The following is an 18,407-nucleotide window of genomic DNA, read 5'->3' as shown; positions in this document are numbered from 1 at the left end:
ATAATTAATGACTTCTAAAATTCTGTAAATTGGGATCATAGCTGAGAAACAAAAGCCGCAGCTCTCCTGGCTCATCCGTGAGGAAAGCTAAGGCAGATGCCTCTGTTCTGCATATCTCAGTCTGTCTCCGACTATAATCTCTAGCAAGTCCTATCTCTCTCATGACAGCCAACATGTTAAGGCAATAAACCAGTGACTTGCCATAGCTCTATCCCACATCTCTGTCTTGCTCTCAAAGAACTTGGACTAACTTTCCCAATATTCCTTCAAGTTTAACAGACCCAATCTTTCTTTTCCACTTCCCCATTTGTTTGTTTGTTTGTTTGTTACAGATGGTATTCACTTCCTCAAGAGAAGAACCTAAGGATCCCACACAGTCATTAAGTCTATCCTGGCTTGCTTTTTGTCACTGTGATAAAATGGCATGACCAAAATCAACCTGGTAAGGAAGGGTTTATTTCAACTTGCAAGGGAAGTCAGGACAGGAACTGAGGCAGAGACCACAGAGGAGCAGGGCTGACTGGCTTGCTCCCCACCGCTTGCTCAGCTTGCTTTCTTCTACTACTCAGGTCAGGCCCAGGGGTAGCACCATCCCCACTGGGCTCTCCCATATCAATCATTAATCAAGAAAATGCCCTACAGAATTGCTCACAGGTAGTATGATGGAGGCATTTCCCCAACTGACGTTCTGTCTTCCCAGATGATTCTAGTCAATGTCAAACAAACAAACAAAAACAGGCAACCTGAAGGCTATCACTATCTTTCTCGTATCTCTCAAGGCTCTCACTGCCCCCTTGTCTCTGATCTTCAGCTGGGTCTCTCTCAGACCTTTGCCTCGAAGAAGTGCACCAGCCCACATCTTTCTTTTTCCTTCTCCACTTCCAGCTGTTCCGACACAACAAACTAAAATTCTGTGTTTTTTCTTTTGTGTGTGTGTGTCTTGTTTAAAGTGGTAGAAATTGAAAAGCTCAATAAAATCAATAAAAAAAATTAATGTAAAAAAGAGGGGAAACACATAGAAAAAATAAAGTGCTAGAAATTGAATTTAGGTCCTCCCAATGTTAGCAAAGCACTCTACCACTGTGCCATGGTCCAGTCCGATATCATTTGTCTTCTGATTCATTCCTCACAACCCTGACCTCTCCTTATTTTGGCTCATATTTCTTCAACAACCTTCATTCTTTATTTATTTGGTGGTAATTTAACCAATTGTGACTTCTGATTAATAAAACAACTGATGCTCCAAACTGAAAGACGTAAGATAGACGCCACTTGGTCTACAAGTGCATATTTGTCTCTGCTGAGAAAGAACTGGAATCATTCTCTGAGGAACACTGAGACTGCCTCCAAACCCCATGGGCCACTCTCACACAAGCAAGCTAGTCCTCCATGCAGACACGAGCCTTGTTAAGCCACTCATCCTCTCAGGAGTCAAAGGCCCTTCCTCCAGTTCTTTTGCCTAAAATAAGATGTATGATCTGCCTCTCAGTAGCAACCCAGAACATTCTAGTCAGTGCTCAGAAAACACATCCCAAATTTCTCTGCTGTCCGGTACTATAAAAAGCGGTATATATGAACACAGATGACGTATGAGCAACACAACTGTTTTCCCAACTTGGAATAAGAAAACAAGGGCTGAGAGGGAATGGAGCACCGGAGGACAAGTGCTGGAGACACATGTGAAAAGAAGTAATAATACAGAACAGACTCAGAGCCACCACTTTGTTCAAGAGAAATTTTTAGTGGATAGACACAAATTTCAAAAAAAAAAAAAACATGAAATCATGATTTGGCCAAATAAGCTATGCCTTTAAACTGAATTTGGAACATGGCCTCACCAGTTTGAGACCTCTGTCCTACACTCTTATACTGTCTTAACTCCAAACCAAATCTTCAGAGAGTTGTATTTCTAGGCCAAGAATTTACAAATTTGGTTTTTTTGTTTGGTTGGTTTTTGGGTTTTTTTTTTTTTCCTTTCCGAGACAGGGTTTCTCTGTAGTTTTGGAGCCTGTCCTGGAATTAGCTCTGTAGACCAGGCTGGCCTCGAACTCACACTCACAGTGACCCACCTGCCTCTGCCTCACGAGTGCTAGGATGAAAAGTGTGTGTGCACCACCACACTTTTACAAATCTTTTTTTACAAATTTACAAATCTTTTCTGTAGAGGATCAGACAAGAAACGCTCTAAGCATTGTGAGACATATGGTGTTTGTTGTGATTATCATTGTGCATGGCTTAAAAGTCAGGATTATCATGATAGAAAATGTCACTATGCCATTCAATTGTTTTGCAAGCACAAGAGGAATATTCACATAAACTAATACAGCTATCATGTTGCTAGGCAATACCCTCCTACAGCACCATCATATATATGGTCCATCATTTTCCAAAATATCACTGTGAGGGGCACAACTATTCTTACTGCTGCTGCTGTGACATGAAAACAGTGAGGACGGCATGTAAAAACTAGCAGAGCTGTGCTGTGCTCCATTTTTAAGAAATCATCTATATATAAATAGTAACTGATCAGATTTGTCCCATGGCCTATAGAAGCCAAGCTCCTGGTATTCCGCCTCTCATAAAACGACTTGTCCTACACTGTTCTGCTTCATATTGGGGCTAATGGGCCTTTTAAGAAGAAACTCCAAGTGTTACTGATCTGAGAATTTTATCCTCTATGAAACCTTCATGACAGCCCTAAACATGGCATCATTTTTAAAGCCTCCTTATAAGAATTTCACTCAATCCTGGTCCTACTAAGAGCACTATCTCTTTTGAATTACTGATTTATTTTAATGTGAAGAACACTAAAAATAACATACTAGATCAGTTTTCTATCTTTGCATTGACTCATAGAAACCTCAAGGCCAAGCAAGCAGCTCCCCTCCTGGCAGAGCTGGAGGCTTGTGGGGTATAGTGAAGACAAGGAAACTGGCCCTACTCCCAAGTTCTCCTGCCCCTCCCTGCCCCTCATCTCCTAACTCACTTTGACCTTAGTATAATATATGTATGTGTCTTTGGATCTTTTGATGCCTCGGCGGATTTCAGAAAACAATATAAATTGGAAAAATAAAATCAAAAGCAGTCCTAGAGGCTGGAGAGCAGTCAGCAGAGCTCACCTGCTGCCCTTGCAGAGAAGCCGGGTTCAGTTCCCGGCACCCACACTGCTCCCAACCTTTCTTCTAAGCTACGCGGGCACCAGGCACTTATGTGGTGAACACAGCAGGTAAAGCACACAAACAGACAGCAGTCCTAATCAGGATGAATCACATTCAAAATAGTCTAAAATTCTAATTTTAATTTATCTCTAATTGCTACAGTTCTGCATTTGTGTCAGTGCCAAAAGCTAAGAGTGATGCTTCCCACCATGTACTAGAAAGAGGAAAACAGCCAAACAGCAGTTCAGTTGCTTCCTGTTTTGTTTTGTTGAGCAGGGCCTAGCTCAAACAGCCCTAGCTGGCCTTGAACTTAGGGCAACCTTCCTGCTTCAGTCTCTTAGCCCTGGGATTACAGGCTAGTGCTGTGATATGAAGTGTAAAAAGAAAACAAGCGTGGCTGAGCTGAAAGCTGGCCCTCAGGGAAGGTCTGAAGGTTTCATGAAAATAGCCAGGCCGGAGAGGAGCTCAGTCGAGCACTTGTCACATTGCTTTGGGGACCCCAGGCTGAATCTGCAGGAGGGCAGTACATATACACATACACACGTATGTGCCCATACAGACGCAAAATGAGTCAGTCTAGACAGCCTGACTTTTTTCTTTTGCCTCCAGCTACTCCCTATATAAGTCATTTTGAATTTTCGCATATAACATTATTTTACGCCACTGCTTCAGAAACAATCTTCTCTGAAGAGCTTGAAAGACGCACTGCTGACTAAACATGAAAGAGCTGCGCACCATCTACCTCAGCCACGGGTCTCTTCTCTGCACAGCTTTGACAACCTCTCTGTTTAGCTATACTTTCAGATGTCTACCCTGCAGCAGATTTTTGGTTCTGCCTGCTCTAAACTGCTGCTTCTTTTCTTAAGAGTGTCTCAGTTTTCCTTCCGACAATGGCACCTCCCCCTGTCCTCATGCAGATCCTGCTGGGCTGGAGTGGGACACTGACCCAGTCCCGGCCCACATACATAGACACCATAGAAATGGACTCAGATTAAACACAGAAGCCAAGGCATAGATTTCAACAATAGCAGTTGAGAGATTTCTCTTTGTTGGAACTGGTAAGCTAGTAGAAAATATCTAAGAAGCTGTTGGAGGCTGTTAGAGATGGTTTTTGCTATGACACCCTATGGGAACAGTCTCCTACAGGAAGTCAGGTCTAGAAAAGCAGGATGTGAATCAGAACGTTCACCACAACCGAGTTCCTACCTGGATCTAGATAGGTATGAAGCAAAATCCCAAGTGTATCCTTCTCTCATGAATAAAATAATACAGAATTATGTTTGCTTTTTGGTCTTTAAAGTCAGTGGGATATTTTATTAATCATCTTACTCTTCTCAGCCTACCCTTACAGTAAAATCTACTGAATTAAACTTTTATTCCATATAACACTCTGCCTAAAATGTACAACACTGTTACTTTTTCTTACTTCCTATATTTTAAAAAAAATCAACTCCTTATCTCTTCTAAGGCATATTTTCTTTTAGAAAAGAAATCCTATTCTAAGCATATTAGATGTTTGCAGCATACATATATTCCAGGAAATAGGTCCCAGGGTACCAATACCAAAACAAGTCCTATTCAATGAAAGAAATGTATTTGTATTTCTTTTCCCCATGGTAAAACGTTTTGCTAGTTCTTGATATTAAAATATTATTTTTATTAACCTCTGTTAGTGTTAAAGAAAGTGATGAAGAGGTTCAAAAGAGAACAGCTCACAAGCAGTATTAGGAAGTAGAGAGGAGCTTCTGCAGACAGTCACACACGCTGGAGCAAAAACACGCCACCGAGAAGAAACTACTTTCTGACCATCTCTAAGTAATGATGCTTTATGCTTCTGTTTAGGTAGTAAAAAGAACTAGATAACATTTAAATTATATTATCTTTTTCTCTAGATGCTGCAAATGAAAAGCTTTGAGACTCCCCATCCCTTGGCTTTCACATGAAAATATAATTAAATATCTAATTAAAACTTTGGAATCTGAATATATATTTGACAATAAATATAAAATTAGAATCCCTAAAGTTTTTCCACAGTGAAAATAAACTTCATATTTAAATTGAAACGTAATTATGACTATGAGAGAAAACACAGAAAAAGATACAGAACTCAAAAAAAGAAGAATGTAATATTTCAGCATTCTTGTGATAATCCTCTCTGAGTCTAGTTTCCCCACCTCTTTTCCTAAAATCACAAACTAACACCTTCGTGAACCAATAAAACATGAGTTACTAGAGCAGGGGTGGCTATGCACTTGGATGAAACAGATGTCAGACTGCTGGCGATGCTTCTGCTGCTCACTCTGGATTGTTCTATCTACACTGTCACATGCAGCTCACAGAGCAGGTCCAGCCTCAGACCACACACTGAACAGTGATATCCCAACACTTCCCATTACGTTTCTGTGTCGCAGGTCCCTTGCCTGACAAGCTTGCTCAGCTTGATAACTGGTGATTGAAGGATGAAGAGATCAGTGCAAAGAGTCAAACTTACTTTCTTTTTTGAAAGTTAAAGGCAGCAACAACTTTTTCAAAATTATGATCCCAGTATGCCTCTGTAATAGAGCATGAAAAAAGCCTTGCCCAGAAAAGACACTACGTTTGCCACATAATCTGCAGACTACATGTTCTCATTAATAAAGTATCCAAGTAAAACTGAAGTAGAGGAACCTTGTGTTTATATTTTGTAATGTAGCAAACAGTTGCTTTGACAAGTCACAAACATGACAATTCTAGAAATGAGGGCAGTGATATTAAAGACACGGGAAAGCAGGGACTGTTTACAGCCCTACCGTCTCCTACAGCAGAACTCAGTGTTTCAGTAAATCACTTTAGCCTCAAGTCAAAAAAATCTTTTTTAAAAACAAGTAACATGTTAAGTCTATTAGATTTCCTAGACATGACACTAAAAGCACAAATAATACAGGCAAACAGATAAATTAAACTTCATTAAAAATTTCAAAATTCACCAAGCAGTGGTGGCACACACTTTTAATCCCAGCACTCAGGAGATAGAGACAGGCGGATCTCTGTGAGTTTGAGGCCAGCCTGACCTACAGAGCAAGTTCCAAGATAGCCAAGGCCACACAGAGAAAACATGTCTATAAATAAATAAATAAATAAATAGCTTGTTATGTCCCAACTATATCAACAAGAAAGTGAATTGTCAATCCAAGATTTAAATACAATATTTCCAGAGCATGCATATATATATATATATATATATATATATATATATATATATATATATATATATACATATACACACACACACATACAGGACTGGTATTTTAAAAATATAGTAATCAATAAATTTTTACCTCTTAGGAAAAACAATATAAACAACCCAGAACTTGGCAATAAAAGAACCTACTTTTGAAAGTGAGAAAATAACATAATCGGCATTTACCAAAGACATACAAATGGCCAACAAATGCATGAAAGGCTAGTCCACATCGGTAGTCACCAGAAGAAAAAGCAAAACAAACTTCCACTAAGAATGCTGCACTCACGTGGGCCAGGAGTGGGGTCCCATGCCTTTAAATCCAGAGCTCTGAAGGCAGAGGGAGACTGTCGACTCTGAGTTCAAGGTCAGTCTAGTCTACAAAGTGAGTAGGGCAGCCAGGGCTATGTTGAGAGACCCTGCCTCAAAAAAAAACAAACAAAAAGATACTAACAACTGTAGGGCAGTTGGAGGGAAAGCAGAGCCTCATACACTGCTGGGAGACAAAGAAAGCGGTACAATCATTTGGAAAAAGTCTGGCAATTCCAAATAAACAAACAAACAAACAAACAAATAAATAAATAAATAAATAAATAAATAAATAAATCTACATGTACGAATTACTTTATGTATATCTTCAGAGAAAGGAAAGCACCTTTGCTCCTAGAATGCAAGAGGCAGAGGCAGGAGGATCTCTTTGAGTCTTTGCATGCCTCTCTGCTCAATCCTCACTGTCTATTCTCCTCTGAGCATCCTCAAGCATGTCAGTCTTTCAGCTGGTTCCTCAGCTTGTTCATTTTCAGTATGCTTTCTTCTTGTACCATATCCCGTTGGTTTATCTGAAAATAAGTCTTCCTCCACTCATTTCTATCCTTTTAGCCTAACTAAATTCTATCACTCTAGGTTCTTCTATAATGTACCTACTAAAACGCATTTCCATTTCTGAATGTTTGCTTAAAATAATTACTGTCTTACCAGCGTATCCGCAATATGGCATACTGCAGTTGTTTTAGAAGGGATAGTTTTTGGTTAGTGCTAATAGAATCTAAGTTCTTCCAGAAAGCTTGCATTTATTTGAAGTGACTACAGCTAAGGCTGTAATGACAAAAATTGTGGACCTCCAACTGGTGACCAGGGAGCTTATGTCTTTCCCAATAAACTACTTAAAAACATTGCTTATAAAATGCAGGATGAAGCAGCTTCCTCCTACCACTAAGAATGACAGTACAGACCTACCAATAGCTTCACTTCCTACCAGCCCTGTCTCCTTGACTTCTGAGGTTCTCCTGATAGTCCTTTTATGTTTATTTGTTCGGTATTGGAGATGGAACACAGAACCTATTCATGTCAGGCAAGCACTCTGCCACTGAGCTACACTCTCAATCTCTCATCTGTTTGTTTTTAAAGAACAAAGAATATCAGCAATAATAAAGAAATAGAGTCATGAGTTCATTTTTTTCATAAGTAATTGCTAACAACTAGAAAACAGACGAAACTGAACTGAAATGAAGAGACAACAGAAGACACCAAATCCAGGAGAGCACCAAGGAAAGTGGATACATGCTTTCCTGAAGGACCATACACTTAACAGGACAAGGAGAAGGGCCATTCACTGAAGAACTGCAACCAGCGCAGGAAGAACTCTTGGGCTCATTGTCACAAGTGGCTCGCAACAAAGGCTGCTGTGGGACTGAAATAAATCCTGAACCTCTCTCTGTCAGAAGTTCAAATCCCTCAAGAGAATGCCCGGTAAGAGCTCTGACGCCAGACTGCAGACTTTCTCATCCCAACACTGGAGAAGAACAGACAGCCCCAAAGCCCTGCAACGGAATGAACTGCAGACCTGCACTCCCCTAAGAATGTGTCCTTAATGTGGCGATTATAAAAGCATAGTTCCACCTCTGGTCCTGACCAAGGTGCCGCATACACAAGCTACCAGGCCTGTTTCTTCAGCACTTTGCTCCCAGCCCCAGTCAGGCTCTCCATTCAGAGGGAAATCTTCAGAAGCAATAGACTATGGAAAGTGGAAAGGCCCAAGAGTGTGAAGTCCTGTGTGCTCATGTTTGTCAGGGGCCCCATGGCCTTAGACCCATGAGAAATAGGCAAAGCTTTCCCATCCCCAAGGGTAAGGCTCAGAGGTATGGTTAGGTCTTTCTCTGGTCCCTGTGTGTGCTGAAAATGGCCACCATAGCTTTCTTCTCCCCAGATATTCGTGGCCAAAGACTGCTCCCTTACAGAGACTGCTCCTACTGAGATCAGCTAAACATACTTCCTTGATCCAGCTGTACACCATAAACCCTCTCCTGGTTTATCTGAATGCAATAACCCCACCTCATTGTTCAGAAAACTGCAATACACTGTATAACAGACACACTGAACTTCCAGAGTACTTCAGTTTCTCCTCCAGAGAACCAGACCCTCCAGTTCCAGCTTTCCATGTCTGTCTGTTTTTAATTCATTCTCTTGCTACCCCAATTAGATCACATGGAGTGGTACAATGACACAGCACTGGACACACAAGGAAACACACAGGGGACAGCTTACTTCTCCATGGAGTCTGCCATCGTAGCAGGGCCGAGAACAAATCCTTTTCAGACTGTGACTGAAGTGGTGAAGGATAGAGACCAATGTTCAATGGCCATCTAACTTATCAGCACTTAAGTCCTTGGCTCAATCCCCAGTTGATCACTAAATTCTCATATTAATAAAAAATACAGTTTTAGATATCAAAAACACATGTACTATGGTAAAAACAAAACAAAAAACCTAAACAGCTATCTTAAAGAATTTTTCTTCTAGTTATAAACATTGTTTCATTGTCTAGGGACACCCTGAAAGGAGTACAGCAACTATTGCTTGACTTTGTAAGGACTGGCTAGTGCTGCAACTGGTTTTCATGTGGAAAAAAGTCGTCCTCAAAAGCGTCATACAATTGATGCTGTGCATGTAGATGGGTTTACATCGAAGCTCACGTTGTTAAATGAATGTGAAAGTTCATTATTTATACAATCCTACATAGCATCCTTTAAAAATCTTTAACTACAGTTGTGTGCACATGTACATGCATGTGTGCCTCAGCACCTGTGAGGTCAGAAAACAATTCATAGCAATCAGGTATCTCCACCATGTGGGTTCCTAGGATCAAACTCAGATAATCAGGCTTGGCAGCAAGTGCCTTAACTACTGAGCAATCTTGCTGGCCCAGAACATCACTTTTTTAAGTAGTCTTTTAGAACAAGTAGCATGCGTATTTTATAATTTTTTATGTACTTAAGCTTCTTAAGGGATGGTATATGAAAAAAGGAAAAAAATGTTATTTGCTGTCATAAATAATGATCAAAATAGTTTAGCCATTTTCTTATTTTCTATTCCAAGTTTTAAGGACTAGATCCCTTCCTAGACAAATGTTAGTGTACATGGTGCATAGCTGAGTGGCCACTGCTCAGAGCTCTCCGTCGCCTATTTTACTGGGAATTCTAATTAGGAAGAGACACACAGAGGCTCCTCTCTACTCCTGTTTCACTTTAGCTTCCTACATTCTCACCCTAGAGCTTCTAGAATCTTATCCATGAAGAGATTATGGTCTGGCCCTCACTCAGATTTGTAACAAATACCCACGGGGACCCTTCGACCTATCATTGACAAGCAGAGCCAATATATGTCTTCCAGCCTAGTGAATTCTTCCACCTCACCTCGGAGATCTGCTGTGAGGCCCTATGGCTAGAGGCCTCCTTTCACAAACAATGAAAAGAAATGAGAAACCGCCTCACGGCAGAGTGGACACCAAGTCACTGTACGGTGACTACAGCTACTCTACACGCACTACTTCAGCGCACAGACGCTGCACTGTGTGTTCAATAAGGAGAACCCCTGAAGCTTTTGGCCTAATTATTTCTAACTTTATCTGATCACTGAATGTATATATTAGCACCCCAGCATATCTCCAGCCACGGGATTAGATTAAACTTGTAAGAGTAATCTACAATGATACCAAAATAATCATTAACTTGTATCTTTGATCTTCCAAAAAAAGAAAGACAAGAAGCTCATAAAGAGAAACTGCTTTCTTTTGGATGTTACCATATCAAAATGCAGCTCTGATAGCAGCCATGCAATCATTTATAAATAAAACATAGCCTGTTATTCTTTTTTAGCATGGCATTTCCTCCTTTTTAGCTGCTGGTCTCAAGATATATTTCTCTTTTAAAAAAAATAAAAGTAAAATGTGTTTCCAAAGAGAGAAAATCACAAAGTACATCCTTATGTTACAAACTATATAAAAATCTGTCATTATTTATGCTACAAGTCTAGTCATCAATAAAGTGGTTTTTTTTTTCAATGTACCACTCAAAAATCAATTCTATCAACTCGTTTGTATAGAGGAAAGAGCACCTTTCACACAACTACTATTAATGAGCAGACGTGACTATAGAATCTCCATCTGTTTCTCTGACAAAGCTGTGGCTTCTCTGGTCTCTCATTGAAATTCCATTAATCTGGTGTAGCAAGGTCCAATGCGAAAATCAAAACTCCATCTAACCCTTTATCAGCTCTCAATAACCTACATGTGAACTCTGCCTGTTAGCATGGAGCAAGTTATGATTTTGCTATCCATCAGGCAGCTGGCCAATAAAAAAAAAAAAAAAAAAAAAAAAAAAAACCACCAAACAACAACAAAAAAAGCAGGCACTCTGGAAACAGCATGTCTGGCAGGGTTTGAAGATCTTGTTTTTGCTTCTGTTTCAGCCCATTCAGTGTCGATAGGGTGTCTGGACTTGGTGAGACCTTGCGTTTTTCTCCATGGCTGTGATTTAATTGCTAGCAGCGATCAAGTCGAAGCATCACTGAAGTGTGTTTGAATTTCATTAGAAGATATAACTTATGCTACTTTCCTACAGTACCTAATAAACCATAAAGAAACCAAAACACATATGGCTTGAGGGAATAACTGGAAAATTAGGTGGCCATTTGGGAACTGGGTGAACTTTTGAACCAGAGGAACAGAGAAAAAGAAATATTAAAGGGAAAGGCAGACTTAGAATTCAGAGATGTGCAGGTTTGACCTTTGCGGTACCTTGAAAATTACATTAACTCTATGAAAAATACATTATCATGCTTAGAGTTTATAATCCATCAACATTCAGATACTGTTAGTGCCTACCATAAGGTAAAAGTCAAAAGGACAAAATTACAACCTGACTTGACAATGGCTGAACTAGCTATAGTTATTGTTAAATGCATTTTTGTAATTAGCACATCATTAGACTGATTGTAGAAAAGGAAATTATACTCCACAAATCAAAGAGAACACAGACAAAATCTAAGCTGCTTTAAAAAGCAAACTAATGAGATGATATGTTGGCATAAATGTCCAGTGACTGTCTAAAAATTCGCCTACCATGTAGCAAGAAAATGTAAGGCTGCTGCAATCCTATTACTAACATATCAAAGTGAACCAAAATAAAAGCAGAATGTCTAATCCGCTCAAGAATTGCTGAGCTCTAGTAAATAAGCACAGATATTTAACAAAAGAAACGGTGCTGCACACAAACATGCCATTAAATGTCTTTTAACAGGTTTTCACATCAATCTATTTCTTCTATATTTTGATTCTGAAAGCACATGAATGATAATTTTTTAAATTTGCTTTACATTCATTTGTTTATGGGAGTGGTGCACACATGTACCACAGTACTCATAAGAAGATTGGAGATCAGCTTGTGGGAATTGGCTTTCTCTTTCAACCATGTGAGTCCTGGGGATGGAACTCAGGTCTTTAGGCTTAGCAGCAAGCACCTTTACCTGCTGGGCCATCTCACCCTCCCCGAAAATTATTTATTCTTAAGAAAGAAGACAATAATCATAAAAGTAGTCTATAATTCAATAACAACTCACTTATCTAAAATTCATTAGACTATTTCTGGATACTGTTGGATTATCTTTTTAAGTTGCAGATGTTTTATATTCAACATAATGGCCCCTATATATTGTTATTTTTGAGAACTCGATAAATCTACTTCATGAATATAGTCAACATATTCAGTCTTTTGAATATAAACATTCTGTCTGTGTGTGTGTGCAGGCACATACATGTATGCACACACACACACATTTTACAGAGAAGCAAAACAAATAATTGCAATGAGTCTTAAAATAGTACAACTTAACCAACAATTCATTATTTTGCCTAAAAATATTATTTTATCAATTATAAAATGCTAAAGATGAGGACAGAAAGGGTGATGTTTAGTTATGGACAGCAAGTGTGGGTGAAAAGAAATGTGGATCTTTGTAAAGGACAGAAGACAGGAAGCATTCTCCCTTTAAAAGCAGAAATTAAATGCAAAAGTTAACAGAAAATGGATTCGATTATCACTGCTACACATTGGACAAAGTTCTGGATATAAAAAAGGGTGTTTTGTTCTGAGTCAGTGGTTAGAATGTTTATCACTTATGCATGCACTTGACTTATCCCTGTTCTGCAATAGACATAATTTTATACCTCATAAAAGCAATTTATGTTTCCAAAGGGAATGGTCCGGATAACACAGAATGTGGAGTGTTCTGAGACAGGACGCACATTTTCATTCAGCAATTGTACTTAGAGACGGAACTGCACAGTTTGATCATCATATGGTGGCAAAAAGCATCCTTCATTTCTATGTCTATGTGAAACTATGAGTGGCACAAATTAATATGCATAGCTAATGCACTGGTATGCATTTTTAATTTATAACTACAGATCACTCTTACGAGGTTTCCAGAGTATAGATTCACTTGACTATCAAAAAGGAGGCACTTCCTGTATCCTAAAAATAAGATTCATAACTCTGACAATAGTCCATAGATTTTAAAAATCACTAAAATATAATCAACTCAATACTAATTCGATTAATACCATACACCATACTATTAATGCATAATATGGTGCAACTTTAAGTGGTAATCAGAAAACTGAATATGTGTAGTAAAAAGGCATTTGGTAAGAAAAAACCTGTCTCAATATGAGAAGGCAATGTAGAAATAATTGATTTTTTAATATTTTACAAACTCATTTTGTATGAAGTTTTAAGAAAAAAATATACCAAATATCTTTTTCATTATTTATATAATAAATAATACAAAAATATCATTAAGGGGCACAATCAAATATTAAGCAAGAATCTGATAATATTAAATTAACCAACAAACTGTTACTAAGAACCTTCCCATAACAATACCAGCACTTGCCTAAAAATTCTATTAGAGAGAATTTCCTTTTTAAAAAAGAAGAAAAGGAAGAGGAAGAAGCACCTACACACTTAAGAAGCCTCCCTGGGACCACTAGAGAGAGCTCTTCCATTCCTGAAAGGTTCTGTTAGAGGTGAGGAACCCTGGCCTGTATGGTCTGATAAGCCCCCTCCCTCTGCATGCAGCAGTCTTGTATGACAGAGCCAGAAGTATATTCTATGGTAGAGCATCACATACCATCAGAGGGGCCATCATCGTCCTTATCATAGCGTTCTGAGGCTAAGGAAACACTGTCTGGAGGTCCAGCAAAGGGATCGTCATACTCATCCCCCTCCTCGGCATCACCTATAAATGAATCAGAGAAATGCCTTTTAGGATTTGCCCATGGAAAATAATGGTACCCTGTCAAAAGAAGTTAGTTTTACCATTCAATTTAGTTCCTGAAACAGGAAAAAACAAACAAACCATCCTCTGAACTATGTAAAACCAGGTTTGACTTTATTTTATATGGATCGTGATATATATGACTTAGTAAATATGTTTAAAGGTCAGCAGACAACTGCTTACTTGTGACCCAAAAAGATCCAGTTCCAAGATAAAGAAGGTTTCTACAAATTCAAAAAACAGAAAAAAAGATTTAACCAGACAAATAAGGTAATCTAATAAAAACTGAAAAACGGAAAGCACAAATTCAAGTAAATCCCCTTTACCTCCTCCATAGTTTGAAAACTCGGAATGAGAAAGTGACTATGTAAAGCCACATGAATGCTGCTTTCATTAAAAGTCACCACAGGATCATATTAGATTAAAAATACTTACATTTTCAAGAGCGGACTTCATTAGGGGAAAAATGCCTTAAGACTCATATAATCCCTCTAAATTCAAACACGGTACTCTACAAACCCTTCCCATTTTCATACAGTGGTATGTAAGCCACTGTTTTCAAGTGGCAGCCTGTTTCCTATTTGGTTCCCAAATCCTAGGTTGGTTTGTAGGGGATTGTTTATCTATTTGCTTTACATATTTAATCCCCATGATAAAAGCTTCTGGGATTTTTTTCCCCATGTACTTAGTTAAAAAGTATTTTAATACTTTTTGAAAAAAAAACAAATTAGCTATTTGCTAAGCCCAGTTATACACACTTATTTTTCTTATGAATTAAACAACACAGAAAAACATATGCTTAACAGTGTGCTATTTGTTAATAACTGAGACTATCTGTTATCAGTTGAAGGAAATTTTGCCAAAAGGATATATGCGTTCTCTGGCATCCATCCAATGGGATGTGTGTGTACGTCCTCTGGCATCCTTTTGATGGCTGCTTCCTATTTTCCTGCACATTTCGAATAGACATTGCCTCTTTCAAGACAACATTATCTATATAATGTAAGAACTAAATGCTAATTTCTACTTCCTTATAATGTTCCTATTCCATGAGCAACCATCAACCTAATCTTCAAAAACGTACAGATGGTGGCATCCCTCCTAGAGACAAGAGCAGAACACAGACAGCTATCGCATCATCTTTACCGACTCTGTCACTGAGACACTAAATATGGCAATATCTCTTCCCAAGCTAGAATTCCAAGGAATGCATACAGACGCTACCAACTCTTCAGATCTCATCTTTCGTGGGATACTCAAGGTACTTTCCAGAACACTAAACTATTTCTCTTATGAAGACAGTGCTGATTACAAACATAAAAAGGAGCCTCATGAAGAGCTGCTAAAATATTTTGAGCATGTTGTGATAGTACATGGGATATATAATAAAGATCACAGAATTTCCCGTTACTTTTCATTGCTATGCCCTATTTTTAATGAAGTAAGAATTATTATATTAATTTTCTGAAGACACTTTACACACTAAAAAATAAAAAATAAACCTTGCTGAATGTTTAAGGTATCAGAATGTTTCATATACATTACCAGAACTTAGCATTCAGTATACCAGGTGCTATAACTATAAACAATAAAGTTAAGTAATCCATGAATTCAGATACTCGGGCTTAATTCTCACATTCTATATGGAAATGATCAGATAAATTCAAACTTCCTTGTAGTTTTAAAAATCAAGAGTTTAACTTTTGATGTCTATTATCTATTTTAATATATATGTATGTGACCATATATGCATAGGTTCACATACCAATATATATTGTATGTATATGCTATATATAACAAAGATTATAAAAACCATAACATCAATAACATTTGATGTAAGAAAATTTGTTCTATAAAAACCTGTCACAGACATGTTGAAGACCTCTTTGGTTACCTTTTTTTTTAAAAAAAAAAAAAATACTGTTTGGATTATATATGAAAACGAAATTGTCTTCAGCTTCCTTATTGAAAGAATTGATTTTTTAAGTCAGTGTGATATTTGTATTTATCAAAGACAAGCTAAATTAAATACTGCTGTGGGAAAATACTGCTATGGGACTGTCTTCCCCACACCACCATCTACACCACCTCTTGCCACCACCCTCTGCTCCCAGGAACTGCTCCAATTGTACAGGAATCTATACAGTATCTGTGTGTGGAGCATTCACTTTTTAAAACTGCATTAAGCTAAAAGAACACTACTTTTCAGCATGGCTTTATTGCAAAGATGGGCCATCCCTTTACCCTCCCTCCTCTGATTTTGTCTTCCAACCATCTTCCCATCTAATTAAGGGGGAAAGCCTGTTCCCTTCTGAGGCTCTGTAACTGAACACAGGGGTCGCTGTTGAGTAGCACACAGCATCTTTCCTCCCCAGGGCTAAGTATCTATAGCTATACCTGCAAAGGCTTCTATAAATTAAATGGAAAATGTTCAATGTGTGTTTATGTAATAAAATGGTGAACTCGAATCAACAATGGGCATCAGGTAAACGTATCCAATACAATTTACAGACATAATTGAAAGCATTACAGACTAATCAGACATCTAAAAGAAAAGCATGCTCGAGTGTAATGTCTGCAGAGTCATTAGTTGGCAGCCATTCTATTACAATCACACATAATGTCCGTGGTGCCTTGAGCCTGTGCCAATGACAACAGCATAAATTTTGCATCTCATTTCGGTGGTCATAAAATTAATGATCAGTTTAAAAATACTTCTTTGTAAAAGTTATTGCACAAAGAAAAGACATGAATGTGTCCCTGTTATGTACTCACAAGGATAATTATGGGGTTGTTGCTCATTAATACTGTTTCTTGTTTCCCTAGAAAAGCATTTGATTTATCCCACAACTTTCAAAAGTTTAATTAACGATATAAAGTTAACCATCTAAAAGACAATGATCCAAGGCTTCCCGTCCCTGCATTTTAGTGGCAACTTCCAGGCTTAATTGTACCACAGCAGCCTAGGACCCTGATAACTACTTTGAAATTTATAATACTGCTAGCCATCCCTTTCACATGGCTTTTAATCAATTACCATTTTCTTAAATGCCTACAGACGCAGCCTACAGCGACTGCATAGACATGACCTCTATCACCACTGAAGGCATTCTGCCCAATTTATTGCCTATTTTGTCAAATACAACCCTATCTTAAATATAATCAGATAATCAGCCAAATATACCTAAAATTTAGAGCCTACTTTATATACATATTGAAATATCACTTATATCCATAAATATGTAGAGCTGCTAACTTAAAGGAAATTATAACTAAAATACAGTTTAGAGAATAATCGTTCTCTCACAAAGAACATCAAGGACAAAACTTGGAGAGATAACTCCAAGTAAAAACAAATTAATTTCTAATTCTCTATCAGTTAATTTAACCAATCCAATTTCTCAAGTAATAATATACAGTGAAACATACAGAATTATTCATTTATTTTGTAGTTTCTTGAGGGAAGTTCAATTTTTAAGCCACTAAATGACAGAAGATTTTCCTCTTATTCTTAGAAGGCCAACTTACAGCCAACAGATAATAAACATAACTCACACCAAACTGAGGCAGAGATTCGAAATAAGGCCATCATTTCTCTGGGACTCTTTGGAAACAGGCTTCTACCATTATGGGCCCCATTATCTCAAACACACTTTAGCACAGTTGGAAAAGCATGAGGAGGGAGGAGCGGGGGAATGGGACTCCTTGAGTTTAATTTGCTCAGATTTCATTATGGAGTTAACTTTCAATTGAAAATATACTGTTAGGAAGGGTAAGGAAAGGGAATTAAACCCCAAGACTGACTCCTCCATTATTCTGACGACTCCACAAGGACACACTAACGCATAACCCCTCTTACCTAACAGTCATGCTATTTTTAAAAAGTGAGCCATTAATAAGCTTAGATAATACAAATGAGAAGGTCAAAGGAAACTGCTTTCTAAATAAATCTGTGCATAGTTAACAATACTGATAGAGTCTTAAGGGCAGAATCTATTCAACGTTTTCACAATAAGAGGGGAAAGAAATGCTAAAGGGAAAGGTGAGAGCCCCGAAGCTGTGGCATCTAAAACAATCACGTGAAACACCAGATGCTGGCCAGCGTTCAGCACTCAGCTGAGTGCACGCCTAGGATGCCTAGCACAGGAAGGGAAGGAGGCAGGGAAAGAAAAAAGCTGATATTAAGCAGTTACCAACTGAAAAAACGTTCTCTTGAAATGGCATCCCATTTAATATCTACTTCTTTTAATGACTTAAACATTTCTAAAATCTTCAGATCTGAACTTCTGAATCAAGATTAACTTCAATCCTCTTGAAAATAAAGTTACACTGGTGAATACATACTGGACAGTACTTACTGAACATCTGCTACGTGTTACATATCTTATCCAATAAATCTATAAAGGGAGTAATGC

General features: G+C 38.2%; 1 protein-coding gene across 1 annotated transcript in view; it reads right to left on the bottom strand.

The window, feature by feature from the left end:
* Positions 1–18,407, bottom strand: part of Skap2 (src kinase associated phosphoprotein 2) — a 160,314-nt gene that overhangs the window by 128,648 nt on the left and 13,259 nt on the right. The window contains exon 4 of the mRNA XM_038320137.1: positions 13,846–13,953. Coding sequence (XP_038176065.1) covers positions 13,846–13,953 — 108 coding nt within the window. The remainder of the gene's footprint in view (positions 1–13,845; positions 13,954–18,407) is intronic.

Source organism: Arvicola amphibius, chromosome 2 (genome assembly GCF_903992535.2).
Source record: "Arvicola amphibius chromosome 2, mArvAmp1.2, whole genome shotgun sequence".
NCBI lineage: Eukaryota > Metazoa > Chordata > Mammalia > Rodentia > Cricetidae > Arvicola > Arvicola amphibius.
The sequence above is the reverse complement of the archived record's forward strand: the minus strand, read 5'-3'. Positions and strand labels throughout refer to the sequence as shown.